Source organism: Oncorhynchus nerka, linkage group LG27 (genome assembly GCF_034236695.1).
Source record: "Oncorhynchus nerka isolate Pitt River linkage group LG27, Oner_Uvic_2.0, whole genome shotgun sequence".
Taxonomy (NCBI): Eukaryota; Metazoa; Chordata; class Actinopteri; order Salmoniformes; family Salmonidae; genus Oncorhynchus; species Oncorhynchus nerka.
This window is the reverse complement of record NC_088422.1, coordinates 25,321,032-25,340,328: the sequence shown is the minus strand read 5'-3', so window position 1 is coordinate 25,340,328 and position 19,297 is coordinate 25,321,032. Positions and strand designations below refer to the sequence as shown.

Here is a 19,297-nt window from a genome sequence, read left to right as displayed (position 1 = left end):
TCATTCCCTTCATTTACACAGATTGAAGTGGATTTAACAAATGACATCAATAAGGAATCATAGCTTCCACCTGGATTCCCCTGGCCAGTCTATGACATGGAAAGAGCAAGTGTCCTTAATGTTTTGTACACTTAGTGTTTATTGTTACGTTACCATGTTAGGCTATACTTGACATGAAAAAAAAAGCAAGCCACCAGATGTATTTATCTAAAGCATAAGGATAGCTCTGGATTAAATATATGAATGTTCACAGGCATGATGAGTACATTTACTCCTGGATCTTAGTCCTGGATCGTTCAGTGTCCGTCTCTTCATATTCAAGGTTAACCATCTCCGTAGATATCGGAGTTGAAGCTAGAGGGTGGAGGGGATGGCTGGGACCCTGAAGACCTGTGCCCTTTGTCCTAAGAGCTCCTACCTGGCATCTCTAGGGATCCTAGACCTCCTTCAGCATCTCTCTCTGGACATAAGCCAAATTCATTATCCTCTCCTTGACAGTCTGTAGAATCACATGGAGATTAGGAAAATTATCTGAGAATATATTGCAAATATGGACACTTCTGATGTACAAATGTACATACATTTAAAAAGTAGCAGATGAATGACGATACAATAACAAATATAAAAGTTAAAAACTGAGAACCATCCTATAAGGTATTGATATACTCACCACTGTAGTTTGAAGCTGTGTCCTGAAGGTACATCATGGAGTTCTGAGGAGCGATGGTGCCCTTGTTGCCTGGATCCACATCACTTAGGTAATCTCCATCTAGGAGCTTAAAGAACATGTCAGATCAGTTTCAAATGCAGGGACAAATTTAGGTTTTGATTGGTTCACACTGAGTGTGTTGGCTAGCTTTGAGAGATGTAGAGTCGGACAATTACTTGGTGCAAGGGGTTTTGACAGCTGAGGTTGGATCTGCTACAGAACTTGAAGGAACTGTTTGACACCAATGAGTTAAGGCACTTGGATATGGAGGCCAGTGGACCACCACCATGGTCACACCACATCCCATCCACACATTCCAGGCAGCGCCACACAGCTGGACCTGCAATGCACACACATCTTCCTCAACAACATTCTTTGCAATCTTTCTCTCTATTGGCATCACACCAAAAAACATATACAAGTTTGTTACAAATGAGCAGTTCTTTGATCACGTTGATCCATTCGATGCCAAATGTACAAATCTGTAAGTCTCTTTGTGACAGCATGACACAGCGTCCTGGCTTGCATACAATATGCAGCCTAGAGCTCCAGTGTGTTACCTTTGGACAGAGGGCTCCTTGGGTCGTGATGGAGCATGGCCTTTGGGATGGGGTAGAAACCAAAGCCTATCTGGCTGACAGTCATGTCCTCTGGGGGAAATGGCTTCTCTCTGGGTGGAAGGTTGTGCTTCCTCCACAGATAGGTCTGTCTTCTCAGACTATCCCAGTCAATGCCACCCCCACCAGTCTAGAGCAAGAGCCATGAAGACAGAAGAAAAAGGAAATAGAGCTAAAAAAAAAAACTCAACCAAAACAACAACATGGGTTGCCAGATTTACCGTATTCAAGTGTAACACTCTACAAAAATATATATATTTTCGACTAAACTAGCGGTTCCTCACTTCATTTCCACCCACCAACAGGACATTACAATAGACAAGTGTTGTCTAAAATAAGTAGCATACATCCCAGACAGTGTATTTGGCAATAATTCAGTTAAGTTTAAACTCTTCATTTATTTATCAACAGCTGAGCAGGAATTTGTTCCAATCTTCCTGGACTAAAGATTGGCTGTTCGAGGAAGTACGTGACTACTGACCACTCCCTACACGAGATGCTGAAAACAAAAAATAAACAGTTATAAAACCAGGCAGAAAAGCTGAGTGTAATAGGAGCTATCGGTGCCTGCATCTCCAGAACCAATGCCCAGTCTCACTCTCCCGTGACTCTCCCTCACTGTGGAGCCAAAGCAGGGTTTTCCCCCTCTCTCAACCACTCAGCAAGCCTGATGAGTATGGATTGAAAGGCAGCAACATGCTTCAAGTCTGTTGGTTACATGTAAATTAAACAGCACTGGAGCCAGGCCTTTTAATGATCAGACAGACCAGTCATACTCAGAGCAGAGAATCATTATGTAAAAAGAGAATGCCATGGGACAGTAGTATGATAGTATGTGTGACCTTGCTGTCCAGTTTGTACTTGTATGTTGAGAGGTCCTGCTGGGTGTGTCTTCTCAGTACCCTCTCCCTGACACTGTGGAACACCACAGGTTTGTTCCTGAGGAGGAAAGCACTGGGGATCCTGGCTGCTGGGGGAGGGTGTGGGCTGGTATGAGCCTGGCTCTGGGCCTCCTCCTCCTCCCTCTTAGGGTCAGTGTCTGTGTCAGGCTTGGCCAGGGCAAGGTCTGTTGGGTGGACAGTTTGCTGTGCCACTGGGGAGCTCAACCCATGCTCACTTCTCGGCTTTGACGTCAATGTTGTCAGCTGGAACGGCACCCTCTTCCGCACATTCTTGGACTCTTGGACTTCAATTCTTGGATTTCTGTTCTATAATATACAAGAAAGACTAGTAAATGTAACTGGTTAACGAAATAGGCCTATTCTTTAACACTAATGTAATACAAAGACAAATAACCTGCCACATACAATTTATGAAAGCTGTGTAAATATGGTACTCACAATTTTTGAGGTTTTTAAGGACGGAAGGCAAATGAGCTCCTTGACAGGTACATAGGGAGATTTAGGCCTGTGATCAAAAAAGGCAATTTGCATATCTACCTAAAAAGGTAATAGGCCTACAACATAAAAAAGTACAGCACAAGGTGACTGAGTATGATGAAAAATAAAGATACAATCAACATCAAATACAATAAATCAAGTGACCTGTTTCGGGCTTGGCACTGCGGGATGTGTTGGGGATTGGGTACCCACATCACTAGGGAGCCAGAGCCCCATGATGCACTGGAACAGCTGGCCAACTGATTGATCTGAACTGTGCTGAGCTGCAATAATACCCACAACAAACATTACACTGGATCAGCTATACTTCGATCAATATTACTCACCATGGAAAAGTATAGCCTACAAAAACTCCATCTTTGGTTTTCAACAAAGGGTGTAAGACAAAGTCAGTAAGCCTTGCGTCTGACTTGAGGCCTACTGTCCCTGTGTAACTGTGACGAACCTTTACTTCCTTGTGTTGTTTATTACGAGGAATCTGGTCAACAGAGTTTAACCCTGGAACGTGAAGGTCTGCACTGCAAAGAAGAATTAGAGTAGGACGACCCCTATGCAAATCCATTGTTTAAACTTAAACTATAAATGATAACTCTGTTCTCTGTTTCAGTATACTGAATGGCAATATACTATATTGACTTATTAGGCTATTACTAACCTTGTGTTATGCTCCCGCTGCTGGACTTGTGACTGGCTGGAGAGAAGAGTTAGAGAGGCATCTGTGGCAAAATTCTCCTTGCTACGCGTCTTGAAAAGCAGCTTCCCTTTAGGGGTCTTTTGGCCCTCAGTCCACTCCGATACATTAACCACACTAAGGGTTGGAAACTCTTCCACTGAACAGCAAGAACAGCACTGTTAATCCACTTTGACATATGGTCCATATGAGACAGCAGCTGCTCAATGCATTTTGCAGTACTGCTGTGTGTGTTTGAAAGAGAGGAGGGAAATTGAATTGCAATACATGACTACCTACCATCTACAGGGGCTCTGCCCCCATCTGATGTTCTTGGCTTTATGTAGTGTGGGACGCCTTTGGCAATGCGCTGCTCCGACTCCCAGCAGCAAGGATGAGCGCACGTCGCCCAGAAACAGTGGGCCTCATCCAAAACCTCACTGGCAAGGCTGCCCATGGACTACACCTGAGTGACAGAATGCAATCATGTAGCTTGTCCTGTAGTACATATACTGTTAGCCATCTAATGTCCATACTAGCATACCACTTAGAATGCATTCCCAATAATAGCTAGCTACATTGGTTCAATCTATGTAGCTAATGTGCTATTGTGAATATTATAACAGAGCCGCTAACATTTTTGGAGAAGCACCTGGCCTTGTGATCTGTCTGTTTCTCGTCAATTGGAAGGAAACTACTTTTTTTTTTAAGAGAAACTTAGTGTACTAGTAGTTAGCTAGCCAGCCAGCCATTTATACAGTAACGTTAACTCTGCAATACTTATTGAGCAGAACCCCCAATCCGAGTGCAACGCATACGTACCTCGTGTAGGGCAACCTAGATAACGGAATGGAATAACTATGCTAGGCTAATTTAGACAAATAAAAATAAACGTCGCTAGTCAACAACTCTGCTAGCTAGCTACCCAGGAAGAGCCAACTGTCAGAACTTGCGTTGCCAAGCAACGGCGAGACACTTCCATACTAGTCTCCACCTGCTCGTCAGTTTTTACACCAAAACCAATCCTCTGTTGGAGGATGCTCTGCACAGCCTTTCATACCCATTACTCATTTTAGGTATACTTTATTATATGGTGTTATGGTAAATGTAGTCAACACCAAATGATGATCCAGTTGTCGATGTATTTTTAAACGTTTTAATTGCAGTAAGTATGCTATTTTATTTTACCTTTATTTAACCAGGCAAATCAGTTAAGAACAAATTCTTATTTTCATGTCATATGCTATAATCTAGCAGTATCAGCATACATTGATTGCAGGTCGTTGGTTTGATTATGGATGTCATACCAAAATGATGCAGAAATCTCTCTGGTGCAATATCTTGTGGAAATACAAGAAGAAAAAAATTCAAGAAAGAATATGTGGACATGTTTTTTTTATTTTCTGGAATGAATCTCAGCAAACATTTTTAAAAATGAGATGTTCTTGAAGCATCAAGCCCTCATTATTAATACACAACAGCCTTGTAACCCTGACAACAAGCAAACAGACATCTTAAATCAAATCAGGTAAAAGCTACAGTAGTTAAAATACCCTAGACCATCATTTTAGTCTCGAAGACCCAATGAAAACAACAAATTACAGGGCTAACAGATGGATTGACTTTGATTGCATGGGGGGGTTCATCAGATTTAATTGATTAAAGGTGGCTTTCATGCAACAGCAATCAGGTCAGCCCTACAGATCTCAACATGGCACACAGATCTTTAACCGCAGTGTTCAGGGCAGTCTGACAGGACGTCCTTCTCACTCACATTGTTCAGAGTTCCCTTATCTCAGACAGAGACTGAGTTCACTACATGTTCATCCAGGTATAGTCTCTTCTAGGACAGTGGAAATCATCTCTCTAGAGGATGGCCTTCAAGACTCATAAGACTTATCACTTCAGTTGTTGCTCAGCCCAGCCAGTCAAGATCTTCATCCTCTTCATCGCCAAACAGAGGGGCTGGAGGAGGTCGCCCCTTCAAGCTCTTAGAAAACATGGGGAAAGTATATCAAATGTGAGTTGTGTTCCGTAATCCTATGCTGACCAACCACAAAAAACGTATGAGACTGTTCTGAAATGAATGAAGTAATTCAGAACAAGTTCCTGTCATAGACATTCAACAGCAGAGGAACCTGCCACTGAATTATATCTTGAAACCAGCTTTATGTACTATTCAGTAGGCCATGTAACAGACAAACTTTACTGACAAACAAGGGGAACAGAAGCAGTGTGTATAAATATGAGAGAACTGGTGTGGCTCTACTGATCCTTCCTCACCAGCTCATCATCCTCCTCCTCCTCAGTGGGTGGTGGTGGGGGTTTGGTTGGGGCTGTGCTCTGGAAAAATGTCTCCTTTCCATTTTCCTCTCCTACTCCCTCAGTCAGACTGAGAGAATAGAACACACAAGTGAGAATGGACATAGAGTAGAGCAAGGAGGGAGAGCAGGGAGAGAGATAGAAGGCAGAGAGAGGTGCAGGAATTCATGCATATTAGCAAGGGACAACAGACTTATTATGAACATAGATAAGGCTCAGTTGAATGAGACTGGGTTGTGTAGTTCACTGGTCTCTCTAGAAAACTCACCTTACTTTCACAGGACTGTCATGCAGAGGGCTTGGTGGAGGTGGGGGCTGGGTTGGAGGACCTGTGGCTTTGGGGCTAGTTATTTCCAGTTCACCCATGGGACCCTCAATAGTCACACTCACTTTCTTCACCTCTGGGGTAATTACATCACGTTCTAACTGACATTCCTGTCCCATCTCAGAGGGCAGATTCTCCTCAGGGTTTATGTCAGTGGGTTCCGAAGCCTTGGTGGTGTTCTCTCCCAGTGGCTCGGGAGATGTTGGTCGTGGCTGGGTTGAGTGTGATTGCTGCTCTGGTTCTGTGTGGATGTCTGAAGCTAGCTCCACCTTAGTCGGCTTCTCGGTCTCTGGTTCTGCCTCCAGACGAGCCCTCTCCTGCACATCTCTGGGGTCTCCCTCCCTCTGCCCAACGGCCTCACTAGGCTGCTCCTCCTCTTCCTCTCCATTCACATGGACATCCTGTGGTGGTCTCTCCTCTCGAAGCTCCACATCACTGACCTCCACCACCTCTTCCTCTTCACTCCGTTGGGACGAAGGTCTCTCAGTAACGTTGAGCAGTTGCAACGTAACACTCTGAAGGGTCAAACACCAACATGAATTCACCCAAATCCCTTTCAGTCCATCTCCATTGTGAATAACACAGTAAGATATAACAGTCTCGATAATTGTCAAGCAGAGATGCAGTACCTTTATGGTGTTGACGATTATACTGAGCACAGCGCTGCCTGTGTAGGTCTCATGTAGGTCAAACTCCCCTCTCAGAGAGTGGAACACTCCGTTCATCACACGCTTCACCTGCCAGGGCACACAGGGCTAGGGTCAAACCATGAAGTACAGGTCAGACAGACACTCAGCTGTGAAACATGTCTGTGTCCCTCTCACCTCCCCTGCAGTGTCCTCTTGGCCCATTTGCTCTGCCAGCCTCCTTTCCAGCTCAGCTACTCGCCCCTCAAGCTTCTGTTTCATAGCTGATGACTGCTCCTCCAGGCCTGAATACTGAAAGAGAGGAGAACGAGAGAAAAGGAGAGAAAGAATGTGGGTGTGTGAGAAAGAGGACTTCATTATGATATGGAGAGAGTTAGCTGCTAATGCTAGACTAACATGTAAACACATCAGTACCTTTTCTTGTAGGACCTGCAGCTTCTCATCCTGTACCTGCTGCTGTAGCAGGCCCTGCTCCTCTGAGTCCCTGGACTGCTTCAGAGCTGAGAACTGTTAGAATGCGTTAGAGCCACTAAACTCTCACAGATTAAGCTACACAAGTAATTGGAATTCCATTGTTGTATAACAGTAACAAATCCCCCTTAGCCACACAATATAAAAGTATGTATTAACTCAGGAGTCCAAAGGGACGTCAGGAGAGAGAAAGCTTTGTATACGGTATAATATGGGTTAGGCTGTTGACCTTTTCCTGTAGCTGGGTCAGTCTCTGCTCCAGTGTGTCCCTTTGCTCTACCAGTTCGGCCATCTGACGCCCCTGCTGCTCCTTGGCTGAGGCCAACGCCTGCTCACACTTCCCCTTCCACTCCTCCTCCAGCTCCGCTTGCAGCTGGGCTAGCTGGAACACACACGCACAGTCAGCCGCACACGCACGCACAATTACTCTTCACCCTCTCCCCATAGACATCTATTATACCCTGTACAGTACCTGTTCTGAGGCCGCCTGGCCAGTGCTGGTCCTGGCCTTGCGGAGCTGTGTCTTTAGACTGTCCATGTCCTGCTGGCTGCTCCTCCTCAGCTCCTCCATCTCCTCATCACACCGCTGCCTCTCCGCCTGCCACTTCCTCTTCCTGTCTGACAGCGTCTAAGAGAAGAAAGATCAAGCTACCCTTAGAGACCGATCTAATTTCAGTTTTAGGTCCTTTTCCCACGCCATTGGTGAAGGTTATGGTATAGGAGTGAAGAGAACTGAGATCTGTAAGCTGATCCTAGATCTGTGCCTTTGGGCAATTTCTAGCAGAGATGTAAGCGTTGGAGGCTAAATCTAAAAGTTACGTTTTAATCTCACGTGCACAAGTACATGGTTACGATTTCTGGGCCTTTCTGCCTGATATAGAGGTCCTGGATGGCAGGAAGCTCAGCCCCAGTAATGTACTGGGCTGTCCCCACCACCCTCTATAGCACCAGGCAATTGGGTGCAGTGCTGTTGCCATCCCAAGCAGTGATGCAGCCAGTCAAGATGCTCTCAAGGATGCAGCTGTAGAACCTTTTTTGAGAATTTGAGGGCCCATGCCAAACCTTTTCAACCTCCCGAGGGGGAAGAGGCGCTGTGCGTGTGGACCATTTTAAGTCCTTAGTGATTTGGACAGAGGAAATTGAAGCTCTAGACCCGCTCCACTACAGCCCCGTCGATGTGGATGAGGGCGTGCCCGCCATCCCATTTCCTGTAGTCCACAATCAGCTCCTTAGTCTTACTGACATTGAGGGAGAGGTTGTTGTCCCGGCACCACAGTGCCAGGTCACTGATCTCCTCCCTGTAGGTCGCCAGTGACCTACCACCGTTGGGTCATCAGAAAATGGAGTGTGGAGTGCAATTGAGACTCCATCGTCTATGCATCTGTTGAGGCGGTATGCAAGTTGGAGTGTGTCTAGGATGATGGAGTTGATGTGTGCCATAACCTGCCTTTCCAAGCACTTCATTATGACAGATGTGAGCACTACAGGGTGGTAGTCATTGTGGCATGAAGCCTTAGAGTTCTTGGGAACAGGAATGATGGTGGTCATCTTAAAACATTACAGACTGGGAGAAGGAGAGGTTGGAAATTACCGTGAAGATGCCTGCCAACTGATCTGCGCACCTTCTGAGAACACGCCCTGGAATACCATCACGCCCAGCGCCCTTGCGAGAAAACAGCCCACAGACACTGTGCCATACTCACTCGTTCCAGACTTTCTTTGTCAATCTTCAGGTCCTGCAACTCCTCCTCCATGTTGTTTACTCTGAGCTCCATCTCTTTGCGTTTCTGCTTCTCTGTACGGTACTGGGCCTGGCCTCGCTCTGACGTCTCCTTTATCTCTACTCACACCAACATAAACACACTCTCACTGACACCTTTCTAACCAATTTAAAAGAAAAACATTGTGTTTATAGCACATAATTATGTAAGAGTAGTGCAAACCTTCCAGTTGGGTCTCTAAGGAGGAGATGCGTGTGCAGTGTGTGTCACTGTCCTGCAGGGCAGAGGTCAGTTTGCTCTGCAGCTCTGCAGCCCTCTGCTGGTGAGATGTGGCCTCCTGCTGCAGCTGGGACACCCGCGCTGTACACGTAGCCAGCTCCTCTGTCAGACGCACCTGAGCGACAGAGACAAGAACTGTTAGTCAGCGGTGTTGTCGGTCTATACAATACACAGTCCAAAGGCAGGCTGTGTCCCAATAACCTAAAATAACATATTTCCTTCATGATCACTAATCTGACTGGAAATAAATCAAGATGTTGGGAACTGTCAGTGTCCAGTCCTTTATCCAGTGGTCATGAAGGAAAGGCGACGAGGAAAGGAGGCCATCTCAGAGTTTTGGGACACAGCCATAGACAGTGCGAGCGGACAGTGGTGATGGTGATTGGCTGGACGTGATGAGTGAGAGACAGAGTCAACATGGAGCCTGACAGCATGATCCTGTGGGAAGAAATGACTGGTGAATGATGATGACTGATGAGGAGGAAAGGGCTGAAGGAAAAAAATGAAAAGTCAGCAAAAAGGGGGACGGGAAGGAGGATGAGTGGAGGAAGGTAGAGCGAGAGCTAACAGGCTCACCTGGCCCAAGCACAGGTCCTGAGGCCGTGCATGCTGGAAAGAGAGAGCAGTCACTACTAAAGGTCCTGAGAGGAATACAGCAGGACAAATAGCCAGGAGCTGCAGCAGTCATTCTGTTAGTCTAGTCCCCAGACAAAAACAACACTAATATCCCTAAAGCCATGTTAGATACAGTAATAGAGCCGTTAAGTCACGTGAGAATAATGAGCCCCGACTGTGAGAGTATAAGAGAAGGTTAGTTCCTCCTTGCAGTCTGATGACAGTATATACAGAAGAAGTACGGTAGGGTGGTGGTACTGTGATCTACCTTATCCTGCTCAGCCTGCAGCACCCGGACCTGGTTGTGTTCACTGGAGGACTTCAGGGAATCATTCCTCTGCTCCATCAGCAGGTTACTCTGCTCCATGTATCTGGACAACAACGAAAGAGACAAGCCTGGCTGGACACGCAGAGAAAATCAACAGCTGTGTCTGAAATTGGTATGTGAATATGGTGCCATTTTAGATTCCCCAATGTTAACTTCTGCATCAATGTCTGTGTCTTACCTCTGGTTCTGGTTGATGAGCTCCCCAATCTTGTGGTTCTGCTCCTCTACACGTGAGCTCTTCTCATAGACATCCTTCTTTAAAGATTCATTTTCCTGTACAGTAAATATAGTGAGATACAGTGAGAGAGAAAAACATGTAGACATTTTACTAAAGTGTTATTAGGGAATTAAATCCCTAACACCCCCCCAACCAGACTATACCTGAATGATTCTTTGGATGTTGTGCATAATCATGGATGTTTCCATATTAACACTGGGCATAGCCAATGAGTGGCCTCCTTGCCTCTGAAGGTCGTCAACCTGTCAAATTGATGAGAAGTGAAAAACTGATGTCATACTGGAGGTGGAAATGTCTGATACAGAAAGAGAAATAATAATAATAATATTGCTGACCTTTGACGCCAACTGGTCCACTTTATCGGCCACTTTGCCGACAGCCAATCGGATCTCAGTGTTATGCTGCCGAGCTTCAGTCATGAGGAAGGAAGTGACCTCTCCAGTGCCTCCCATGTATGGCACTGTCTGGGTGGGGTAAATCTGGCCCATTTGTTGAAGTTGAGAGGGAGCCATAGAGGACTGTGGGTAGGCATAAGGCTATGAAAAAACATAACAGACTGATTCAATGACACAGAGAATGGAGGAAGATTCGTTAGAAAGGAGGTTAGCCTTTAAGTCAGCTCTGCAGCCAATACAAAATAGCATGGAAATTAGTTTAAATGTTTGACAGTTGAACGATGAAAATGACATTTGTCATTCTCACCTGAAATGCATGGGCGGAGCCTGGCATCACAGGCTGCGGAGCAGCAGTTGTCATAGCGACAGGCATCAAGGCAGAGGGTGGTGCCCCATGAGGGTAGGAAAGCACTGTAGGAAAAATACACATTATGTACAAACTGAGAAATTACACCCAGGGCATCAACAAACATTGACACACTGAAAAGAAAGTTTTATAGCAAATCAGTCTAAATGAGTCTTAAACTGTGATATTAGACAATTTATTGGCCAGCTAAACATGGAGAGTGATGACTCCAGCAGAGATTGTGGGAGAGCTCACCTTGCACTGGAGCTTGGGGGGCAGGGGAGATCTGCACAGGAGAGGGAGCAGCAGGACGCTCCTTCAGTCTGGACACACTGGGGTCCTGAAGGAAGACACTGGTTATATCTAGCATCATTATATCAGCTCATATTCTGTAGGTGCAGCGATGTGAAAATACAATCCCTTGGACCCTCCATCTTACCTCCATCTCAGAGTCACTGGAGTCTGGCTGAGAGGAGGGCCCTGCCATGAAGGGCAACATGGGCTGGCCCATCTTGGCCATGCGAGAGATCAGCTTGGCTTTGGTGGCATCTGGATTCTGGAGCCATGGGAAGATTAAGGAGTAGGTTATACCATATCAGCCTGATAGGGCTTGGGTTACAAACAAGTCAGCTTTGAACATTTTACATTAAAGTCTAATGTTACTCAGAAGAGAAAGCACTCACTGTCAACTGTTCACTGATGGAATTCGACTTTGCCCGAAGTAGTGGTTCCCTGAAAACGAGAGGGTGAAAACAATGAAAGAAGGACAAAGACAAGAAATGAGCTGGGAGAGATGGTTATGAGTGTTCAGGAAAGCCTGTACTCTTACCCCGGTCTCCCGGGGCTTGTAGAAGGGGGCTGAGCGGGCCCTGCTGGGAGGTCCGGGCCCAAGTTCTCCATACTGGGGGCAGGTGAGGGGGCAGCAGAGTCCCGAGACCCAGCACTGGCACGGTCAGACACACTGTCCTTTGCCAACTTCAACTGAGGACACAATAGAAAAGCATGAGGAGACAAAGAAACTCATCAAATGTGACTTTTGGCTTAATGTTATCGGACAGTCCCATTTGAGAGATGCTGGACGTCCTACCCGTCGTAGCTCTGCCTCAAAGATAAGTGTGCTGTCTGCTGGGACGCAGTTGGCCACTCCTTGGGAGCCGTCTCCCAGACTGGGGGGTATCACCACGAGACGCCGGCCTGACTTCCTCATACCCAGCATGCCCTCCTCCCAGCCCTGGCAATTAGAAAGGAGAGCGAGGAAGCTGTAAGTTCCACATGTCCCTACTATTCTTCTTGAGAACAGAAGCTGCACCTATACAACCCAAATGACTCACCCATAGGATATCAATGACTCACCTTCATCACTTTTCCAGCGCCAAGTTTCAGTCGTAGTAGCTTGTCTTTGTTCAGGTTGGAGTCAAAAACCTGAAACAATAGTTAAATATTACAAGACCACTGCTGTACCACTACATCCCAGGGAAAAGAGGACACACAGCAATGTGCAAAGCACTGGTCTCTAATGGCACAATAAACACAGCGATATCTTACCTGTCCGATGGCATGGTTTTGCAGGAGCCATCCTGTGTATGCCACCTCCAGGGAGTCTCCATTCTCAACACCCTGCCCCTCCCCTAGTGTCAGGTCCTGCACCACAACCATATCTAAGGAGGGGGCGCTGTTTACTTTTGCCAAACACACCTAAATCAAAGACAAGTTGCCAATTCAATCACTTTTATATCAGTATTAAATTAATCAAACTCAGAGTCCATCTGCTGTCCTTCACCTCTTTACAAAAGTCCACGGCAGCTTTGTCTGTGTCAAACATCAGGGACCAGTTCTGACGCTGGTCGTCATAAAAAGTGCAGTAGTTGCTGGGCTGAACCTGCAGAAGACAATGGGAAAGAGTAAGAGCTGAGATTCTTTAAGTGAAGCCAACTGGCTCGCTCCTCACTTGCTCAGATTCTCCTGACACAAACTCACCGTGAAGACAAACCCAACATGAATCGTGGCCGCAGTCACTTGTTTCTGTTGACTGGCGTACAGCAAGAGTTTGTACTACGAAAAAACAGACAGGGAACTTTTACGTCATTGTTAGCAAACGTGCATGATGATGAGCATGTTCAAAGAGACAGAAATCATTAACATTTATTCACATTTAAAAAAATAAAAGCACATCTCTGCTCACACCTCTTTGGTTGTGTGGTTACCCAGGACTGCCGCTCCAAGCTTTCCTTGTTTCTGATACTGTCCATTAAGACTAAACAAAAAGATGCACCATCGATTATGGAGTAAGTCATGAACTCAAAACAAATGAATGGGTCTCGTCACAGGACCAACAGGGCGGCATTTCAAGTCATTTGTACAGTTTAAAGATACTCACTATTTGAAAGCATGGATAGCTGTAGCCAATAATACTGCAGGAGCACCAGGAGGGCCAGTGGGTTTCTGGGCAGGAGGTCCTGGAAATTTAAACATGCTCTATTGTCAGTAAACACATCTCAGTTTCACCTGATCATGTTAACCTAACTTTGGTCATATTTCCTTCCATTGCTAAAATTGTTTTTACCTGGATTCAAGGTCTTCCTAGGCTGTTTAGGGGCTGTATATTGGAAGGATTCATTCCCCTGACTAGGTGCTTGGTCCAGTCCAAAAAGTGATGCCAGCTTTGCCCTGAAATAACACAGCAGGGATCATCAACTATATTCAGCCGCAAGCTGATCTTTTTCTTGGGCGGATGGTCTAGGAGGCGGAACATACAGTGCATTCAGACCCCTTCACTTTTCCCACATTTTTTTACATTACAACCTTATCCTAAAATGTATAAAAATAGATGTTCCTCAATCTACACAGAATACAGTGTAATGACAAAGCGAACAGGTTTAGAAATGTTTGCATATGTATAAAAAATATATATAATTTCTTTAGTTTTTTAAAATGTATTTACAAACATATTCACACCCTTTGCTAAGAGACTCGAAATTGAACTCAGGTGCATCCTGTTTCCATTGATCATCCTTAAGAATTTTCTACAGCTTGGAGTCCACCTGTGGTAAACTCAATTGATTGGACATGATTTGGAAAGACACACGTCTATATAAGTTGACAGTGCATGTCAGAGCAAAAACCAAGCCATGAGGTAGAAGGAATTGTCTGTAGAGCTCCGAGACAGGATTGTGTCGAGGCACAGATCTGGGGAAGGATACCAAAACATTTCTACAGCATTGAAGGTCCCCAAGAACACAGTGGCCTCCATTCTTAAATGGAAGAAATTTGGAATCACCAAGACTCTTCCAACTATCTCTGCAGCACTCCACCAATCAGGACTTTATGGTAGAGTGGCCAGACGGAAGCCACTCCTCAGTAAAAGGCACATGACAGCCTGCTTGGAGTTTTCCAAATGGCACCTAAGGAACTCCCAGACCATGAGAAAAAAGATTCTCTGGTATGGTGAAACCAAGACTGAACTCTTTGGCTTGAATGCCAAGCGTCATGTCTCGAGGAAACCAGGCACCGCTCATCACCTGGCCAATACCATCCCTACATTGAAGCATGGTGGTGGCAGCATTATACTGTGGGAATGTTTTTCAGCGGCAATGACTAGGAGACTAGTCAAGATCAAGGGGAAGTTGAACAGAGCAAAATAAAGAGATCCTTGATTAAAACCTGTTCACCTTCCAACAGGACAACGACCCTGAGCACACAGCCAAGACAATGCAGGAGTGGCTTCAGGACAAGTCTCTGAATGTCCTTGAGTGGCCCAGCCTGAGCTCGGACTTGAACCTGATCGAACATCTCTGGAGAGACCTGAACATAGCTGTGCAGCAACACTCCCCATCCAACTTGACAGAGCTTGAGATGATCTGCAGAGAAGAATGGGAGAAACTCCCCAAATACAGGTGTAACCAAGCTTGTAGCGTCATACCCAGAAGACTTGAGGCTGTAAACGCTGCCAAAGGTGCTTCAACAAAGTACTGAGTAAAGGGTCTGAAAATGTGATATCAGTTGTCTATAAATTTGCAAAAATGTAATTATGGGGTATTGTGTGTTGATGGATTTTTGGTGGAAAAAAAGTTTATTCATTTTAGAATAAGGCTGTAAAGTCACAAAATGTGGAACAATTGAAAGGGTCTGAATGCTTTCCGCATGTACTGTAATTACAACTCATTTGTAGACTGCAAATTGACCACAAGAAGCCCAAATAGATATAATAGTTGACTAAGACAATTTCTAACCTTGCTTACATTTGTATACAATCACATCTCTCTACAATGTGTGGGAATACTTTGAAACAGATTTCCAAAAGTAAAATCACTTGGACATGAGACTGCAAATCAGCTCCAACAAGTAAAAATAAAATTAACACTCAAAACTTGGGGTACCAAATTATTATTATCATTATTATTATTATTTTGTAATCACCCGCAGGCTGCGAGATGGGGAACCCGGACATAGAGCAAGTGTTATTTAGGTTATTTCTGTAAGCCCATAATCTGCAGAAGCCCTATTAGTGTACCGTAATGAGGTAGGTCTACTACGCTCTCCTAAGTCAAATTCAAAACAGATAAACACATATGTTCTATAGAGACAAAAAAAACAGCTCATTGGATAAAAAGCAAACGCTATTCTGTCAATTCAGTTGTTGCCGTTTCATTGTCAACCATTTTCTTGCTTACCGTTCCTGATTTCAGCTGACAACAAATTGAAGTGAAAAATGTATTTATATTGAGCACAGAGAACAAAAGCCCCATGCCTGGTTTATACAGCCACCACACACTGTATATCAAGCCCCATGCCTGGTTTATACAGCCACCACACACTGTATATCAAGACCCATGCCCACACAACAGAGAAAAGCTGCTCTTATGAGCCCTTTCTTCTGAAATAGACTGAGGATTTCCAAATCCCAAAGCAACTGCATCCAACAAGTGAAAATGCAAAAATTACTTATTCATGTTAATAAGTCAAGTAGCCCATTTCCACATTTAACAGTTTGTTGAATGAAAGATGACGAAAACAACCTACATTCACAGTTGTGTGTTATAACAGCAGCTCTTACTGCGATATAATAAATTGTACACACTAGAATAGCTTACATCATCAGGTATTGCACCATCATCTCTAACGATATGTTGCCATAACTGAAGCGTAAATACATCACAAGAACATTTACATGCTTTCCAGCAGAAGAACCATATCACAAATTCAAACCATGACCTTCCTCAATTGCCACAGTCAGACCACAAGCGGCAAATTAATGCTTTGTTCATTATCGAGATGAAAAACATCAGATTTCATTTTAACGTTTCCCTCCAGAGCAGGGCCATACTGACCCTTGGATCTCCCTCCAAAGGTAGTCATTATCCCTCAGAGCAGAAGACATGGTAGGCACCTTGAGGTCGGGGTCTTTGTTGCTGACGACTGGTGGTGAAGAGGAGCCCGTTTAGCCACTTGTAAGAGACAGGCATGGGCCACAGACAGGCATGGGCCACCCAACAACACACTAAGTTTCAGTGTTGCCACTCTTAGCAATGCCCTCCTCTCCTTTCCCCAATGGCTTGCTCAACAATGCAGTCACACCACCATGGCAGATTTGACACCATATCACTGGAAGAGCTGTGGTGCTCTGGCTACGTCTGCAGTCCAGTTTGCTGAGCTGATGTGAAGGAGCAGGAAGCCCTCGCCCTACTGGACCTAACTAGCAGCATGTGAGAGGAATTAGGAGCCACAACCCTAGCCTCCCCCTCCTCCACTGCTCCTGGCCCAGACAAGCTTTATTCCTCAAAATCATATTATCTGAGTGAACAATTGCCCCACTAACCAGGAAATGTTAGAGAGCAAAACAACATGCCCTAGTTGGCAGTTAGCCTGCATTGTTCAAGTGATTGAATAGATATGAACTTCAGATGAGACATAGCAGACCTATTAATTCAGCAACTGTGGTACCAAACCTCTTGAACTGAAATCGGGCTCACAGCCAAATGGAAAAACATATTGGGGTGAAATTAAACTACCCAAAACATAGGATATAGCAAATACCGTGACCTGCAACTGAACCAGTTGCATGAGACACCTACTGTACATGCAAATCCAATGCATTACTGTCTCTGGGTGAGAGGTGGAGGACAAAGCCTGTCTCAGAACACAGGGCTCTAACTGGGGATGCGCGAAGTGTAAGGCGAGGTTACGCTTTCCTTCGATTTATATTGTGCAAGGTACTAGCTCTAACTAGACTAACTCAAATCCGTAAAATCAGATCGTATTGGTCACATACACATGATTAGCAGATGTTATTGCGAGTGTAGCGAAATGCTTGTGCTTCTAGTTCCGACAGTGCAGCAATATCAACAAGTAATCTAACAATGTACCAGACTGTGTGTGAATGGGCTTGACTACCTCAAATTGTTGTAGTGAATTCAGGGGGTAGTTGGCTACAGTATCAATCAAAATGATTTCGCAGCTAGCCATTTTCAATAGCATCGGTGCAGTTGTCGTCAGTGGGTGCAGTAACTAGCTAGCTCTGTGAAAATTATAGCCAAGCCTACTTCAATTCAGGAAGTGTCTAAAAAAGCAAACAAGCAAGATATCTTAGCTTCCATTAGCTACAAAATAAGCACAGCTTCATGTCAAAGAAAAATGGTTTAGCTAGTAAGATTGGTATTAGCCAGTTAGCCTGAAAGAAAGCAAACTCACCCTCCAGTAGGCGACAGAAAATCTCCATCCTCGTCATCAGCGGCAAACATTTTGAATGTATTTTCTTTCGTGTAGCAATAATACTTCTCAAATATTATGATTTTCTTGGGTTGATAAATATAATACTTATTGAGAAATAACAACGCTAGGACACCAACTAATCTCTCTTCCTGTTTCTTATGATCATCAGCTGACATATCACCTGATCCATGGTACTGTGAATTGTTCTGCTCCGGGGTAATGGCCTTATTGAAGGAGGTGCCAAGATGGCAGCTTGAACAGACCCTTTTTTTACGGAGCTCCGTACCAAACTTCAGAAAGATTGTGAAAAAAACAAGTTTACAGTCATTACTATTTTTATTTGTTCAAGATATAAGAATTTGACTGTTACTTGAATAATAATTGGATTATTTATTTCGGCATGTCTATACAAAGTCGTGACAAAAAAAGAAAGGAAGAAGTTAGCGAGAGAAAGAGAGAAACGTGCTTATGTACAACTGCCATAACTACGCTTGGCCGATGGATAATATCATGCTTTAGAATGCTGTTGAAGATGACGAATTCCCCTCTTTACCGGTTACTCCGTGCAAACCTCCACCCTCCAAAAACCCAACATGAACTCTGACATAGTGGCCACCCTCTCCTTACTCATCAACCCCAGGTCTGACGCCATTGAGAAAAGGTTGGCACGAACACCATGGTTATCGAAGGCTTGAAAAAGACTGGAGTTTAAAACGAGAGTGGCATAAATTGAAAAAAGTGTGGAAAAGAATAACAATGTCTACCATAGACGTCTCACTGATCTGGAACAATGCACAAGAAGATGGAACCTGAGACTCTACGGCTTGTCAGAGGTGGAGAATGAAGATGTGCGAGGAGAGGCTATCCGCATCTGCAGAGAATAACAAAGTTGGTGATACCATCGACGTTGTGCATCGCCTCGGCAAGAAGCAACAGCAAAACGATTCAAGGCCAAGGGGTATCATCATCCTCTTCACTGCCAGATTCTACAGGGATGCTGTCTGGAAAGCTGCTAGGAAGAACGCCTTCCTACAGAGCCATGGTATGCGTTTCGCCGAGCATCTCAGCCCGGGGTTCAGAGAAAGAAGGAACAAGTTGTGGCCAACGATCAAGATAGCACGAAATGAGGGAAAGGATGCTTACTTCGTCGGAGGACGAGGCTTCATCAACGGTTCAGAAATCCATATTCCTCCCTAAAATCTCACCAGAAGGAACAGGTTGATGGTTTCAGCCATGGTATTCTCATTTTCCTTATGTTGTTTACCTAACAAGCATCGGGTGGCTATTTTTCAGGAATACTCAGGTACTTCAATTTATTAGTTTGTTCTTGTATGACCGGAAGTCCTATTTTGTTTACAAACTTACGAAGAAGATTGAAAGCTGTATTTATTTTTTGTGTATACAGTAACTAAGATACTGTTTTAAAGGACATACAGGTCTGCTCTGACTTTACACGGTTATTGTTCTATTTAGTTATTAATACTAATCCCCCCCCCCCAAAAAAGG

At 44.7% G+C, this 19,297-nt stretch overlaps 2 protein-coding genes across 6 annotated transcripts; both read right to left on the bottom strand.

Moving 5' to 3' along the window:
• Nucleotides 1–119: 119 nt before the first annotated feature.
• LOC115111003 (uncharacterized) lies at nt 120–4,384 on the bottom strand. Of its 3 annotated transcripts, XM_029636884.2 has the most exons (11): nt 4,219–4,384; nt 3,697–3,862; nt 3,382–3,556; nt 3,172–3,244; nt 2,871–2,989; nt 2,667–2,733; nt 2,169–2,534; nt 1,270–1,456; nt 886–1,049; nt 671–776; nt 120–499 (listed from the first exon to the last, which is right to left on the bottom strand). In XM_029636884.2, the coding sequence occupies exons 2-11, from the start codon at nt 3,851–3,853 to the stop codon at nt 405–407; spliced, it is 1,509 nt and encodes a 502-aa protein (XP_029492744.2). In that variant the 5' UTR covers nt 3,854–3,862; nt 4,219–4,384; the 3' UTR covers nt 120–404. The 3 variants fall into 3 exon arrangements, with proteins under 3 accessions (XP_029492744.2, XP_029492745.2, XP_029492746.2); XM_029636885.2 differs by lacking the exon at nt 2,667–2,733 and having other exon boundaries at nt 2,169–2,529; XM_029636886.2 differs by lacking the exon at nt 3,172–3,244 and having other exon boundaries at nt 2,667–2,705; nt 3,382–3,417.
• A 392-nt stretch (nt 4,385–4,776) lies between these two features.
• LOC115111448 (FK506-binding protein 15-like) lies at nt 4,777–19,034 on the bottom strand. Of its 3 annotated transcripts, none has more exons than XM_065011497.1 (28): nt 18,935–19,034; nt 13,647–13,750; nt 13,461–13,539; nt 13,268–13,337; nt 13,061–13,135; nt 12,864–12,962; nt 12,629–12,778; nt 12,437–12,505; nt 12,171–12,314; nt 11,913–12,064; nt 11,767–11,815; nt 11,523–11,639; nt 11,339–11,423; nt 11,045–11,148; nt 10,678–10,878; nt 10,486–10,584; nt 10,283–10,377; nt 10,045–10,147; nt 9,105–9,276; nt 8,865–9,001; nt 7,634–7,789; nt 7,391–7,543; nt 7,105–7,197; nt 6,868–6,981; nt 6,673–6,780; nt 5,987–6,558; nt 5,680–5,788; nt 4,777–5,386 (listed from the first exon to the last, which is right to left on the bottom strand). In XM_065011497.1, exons 1-28 carry the CDS (start codon nt 18,955–18,957, stop codon nt 5,312–5,314), a joined length of 3,507 nt encoding a protein of 1,168 aa, XP_064867569.1. In that variant the 5' UTR covers nt 18,958–19,034; the 3' UTR covers nt 4,777–5,311. The 3 variants fall into 3 exon arrangements, with proteins under 3 accessions (XP_064867569.1, XP_064867568.1, XP_029493358.1); XM_065011496.1 differs by lacking the exon at nt 18,935–19,034 and adding an exon at nt 17,771–18,013 and having other exon boundaries at nt 10,678–10,860; XM_029637498.2 differs by lacking the exon at nt 18,935–19,034 and adding an exon at nt 17,771–18,012.
• Nucleotides 19,035–19,297: the final 263 nt, after the last annotated feature.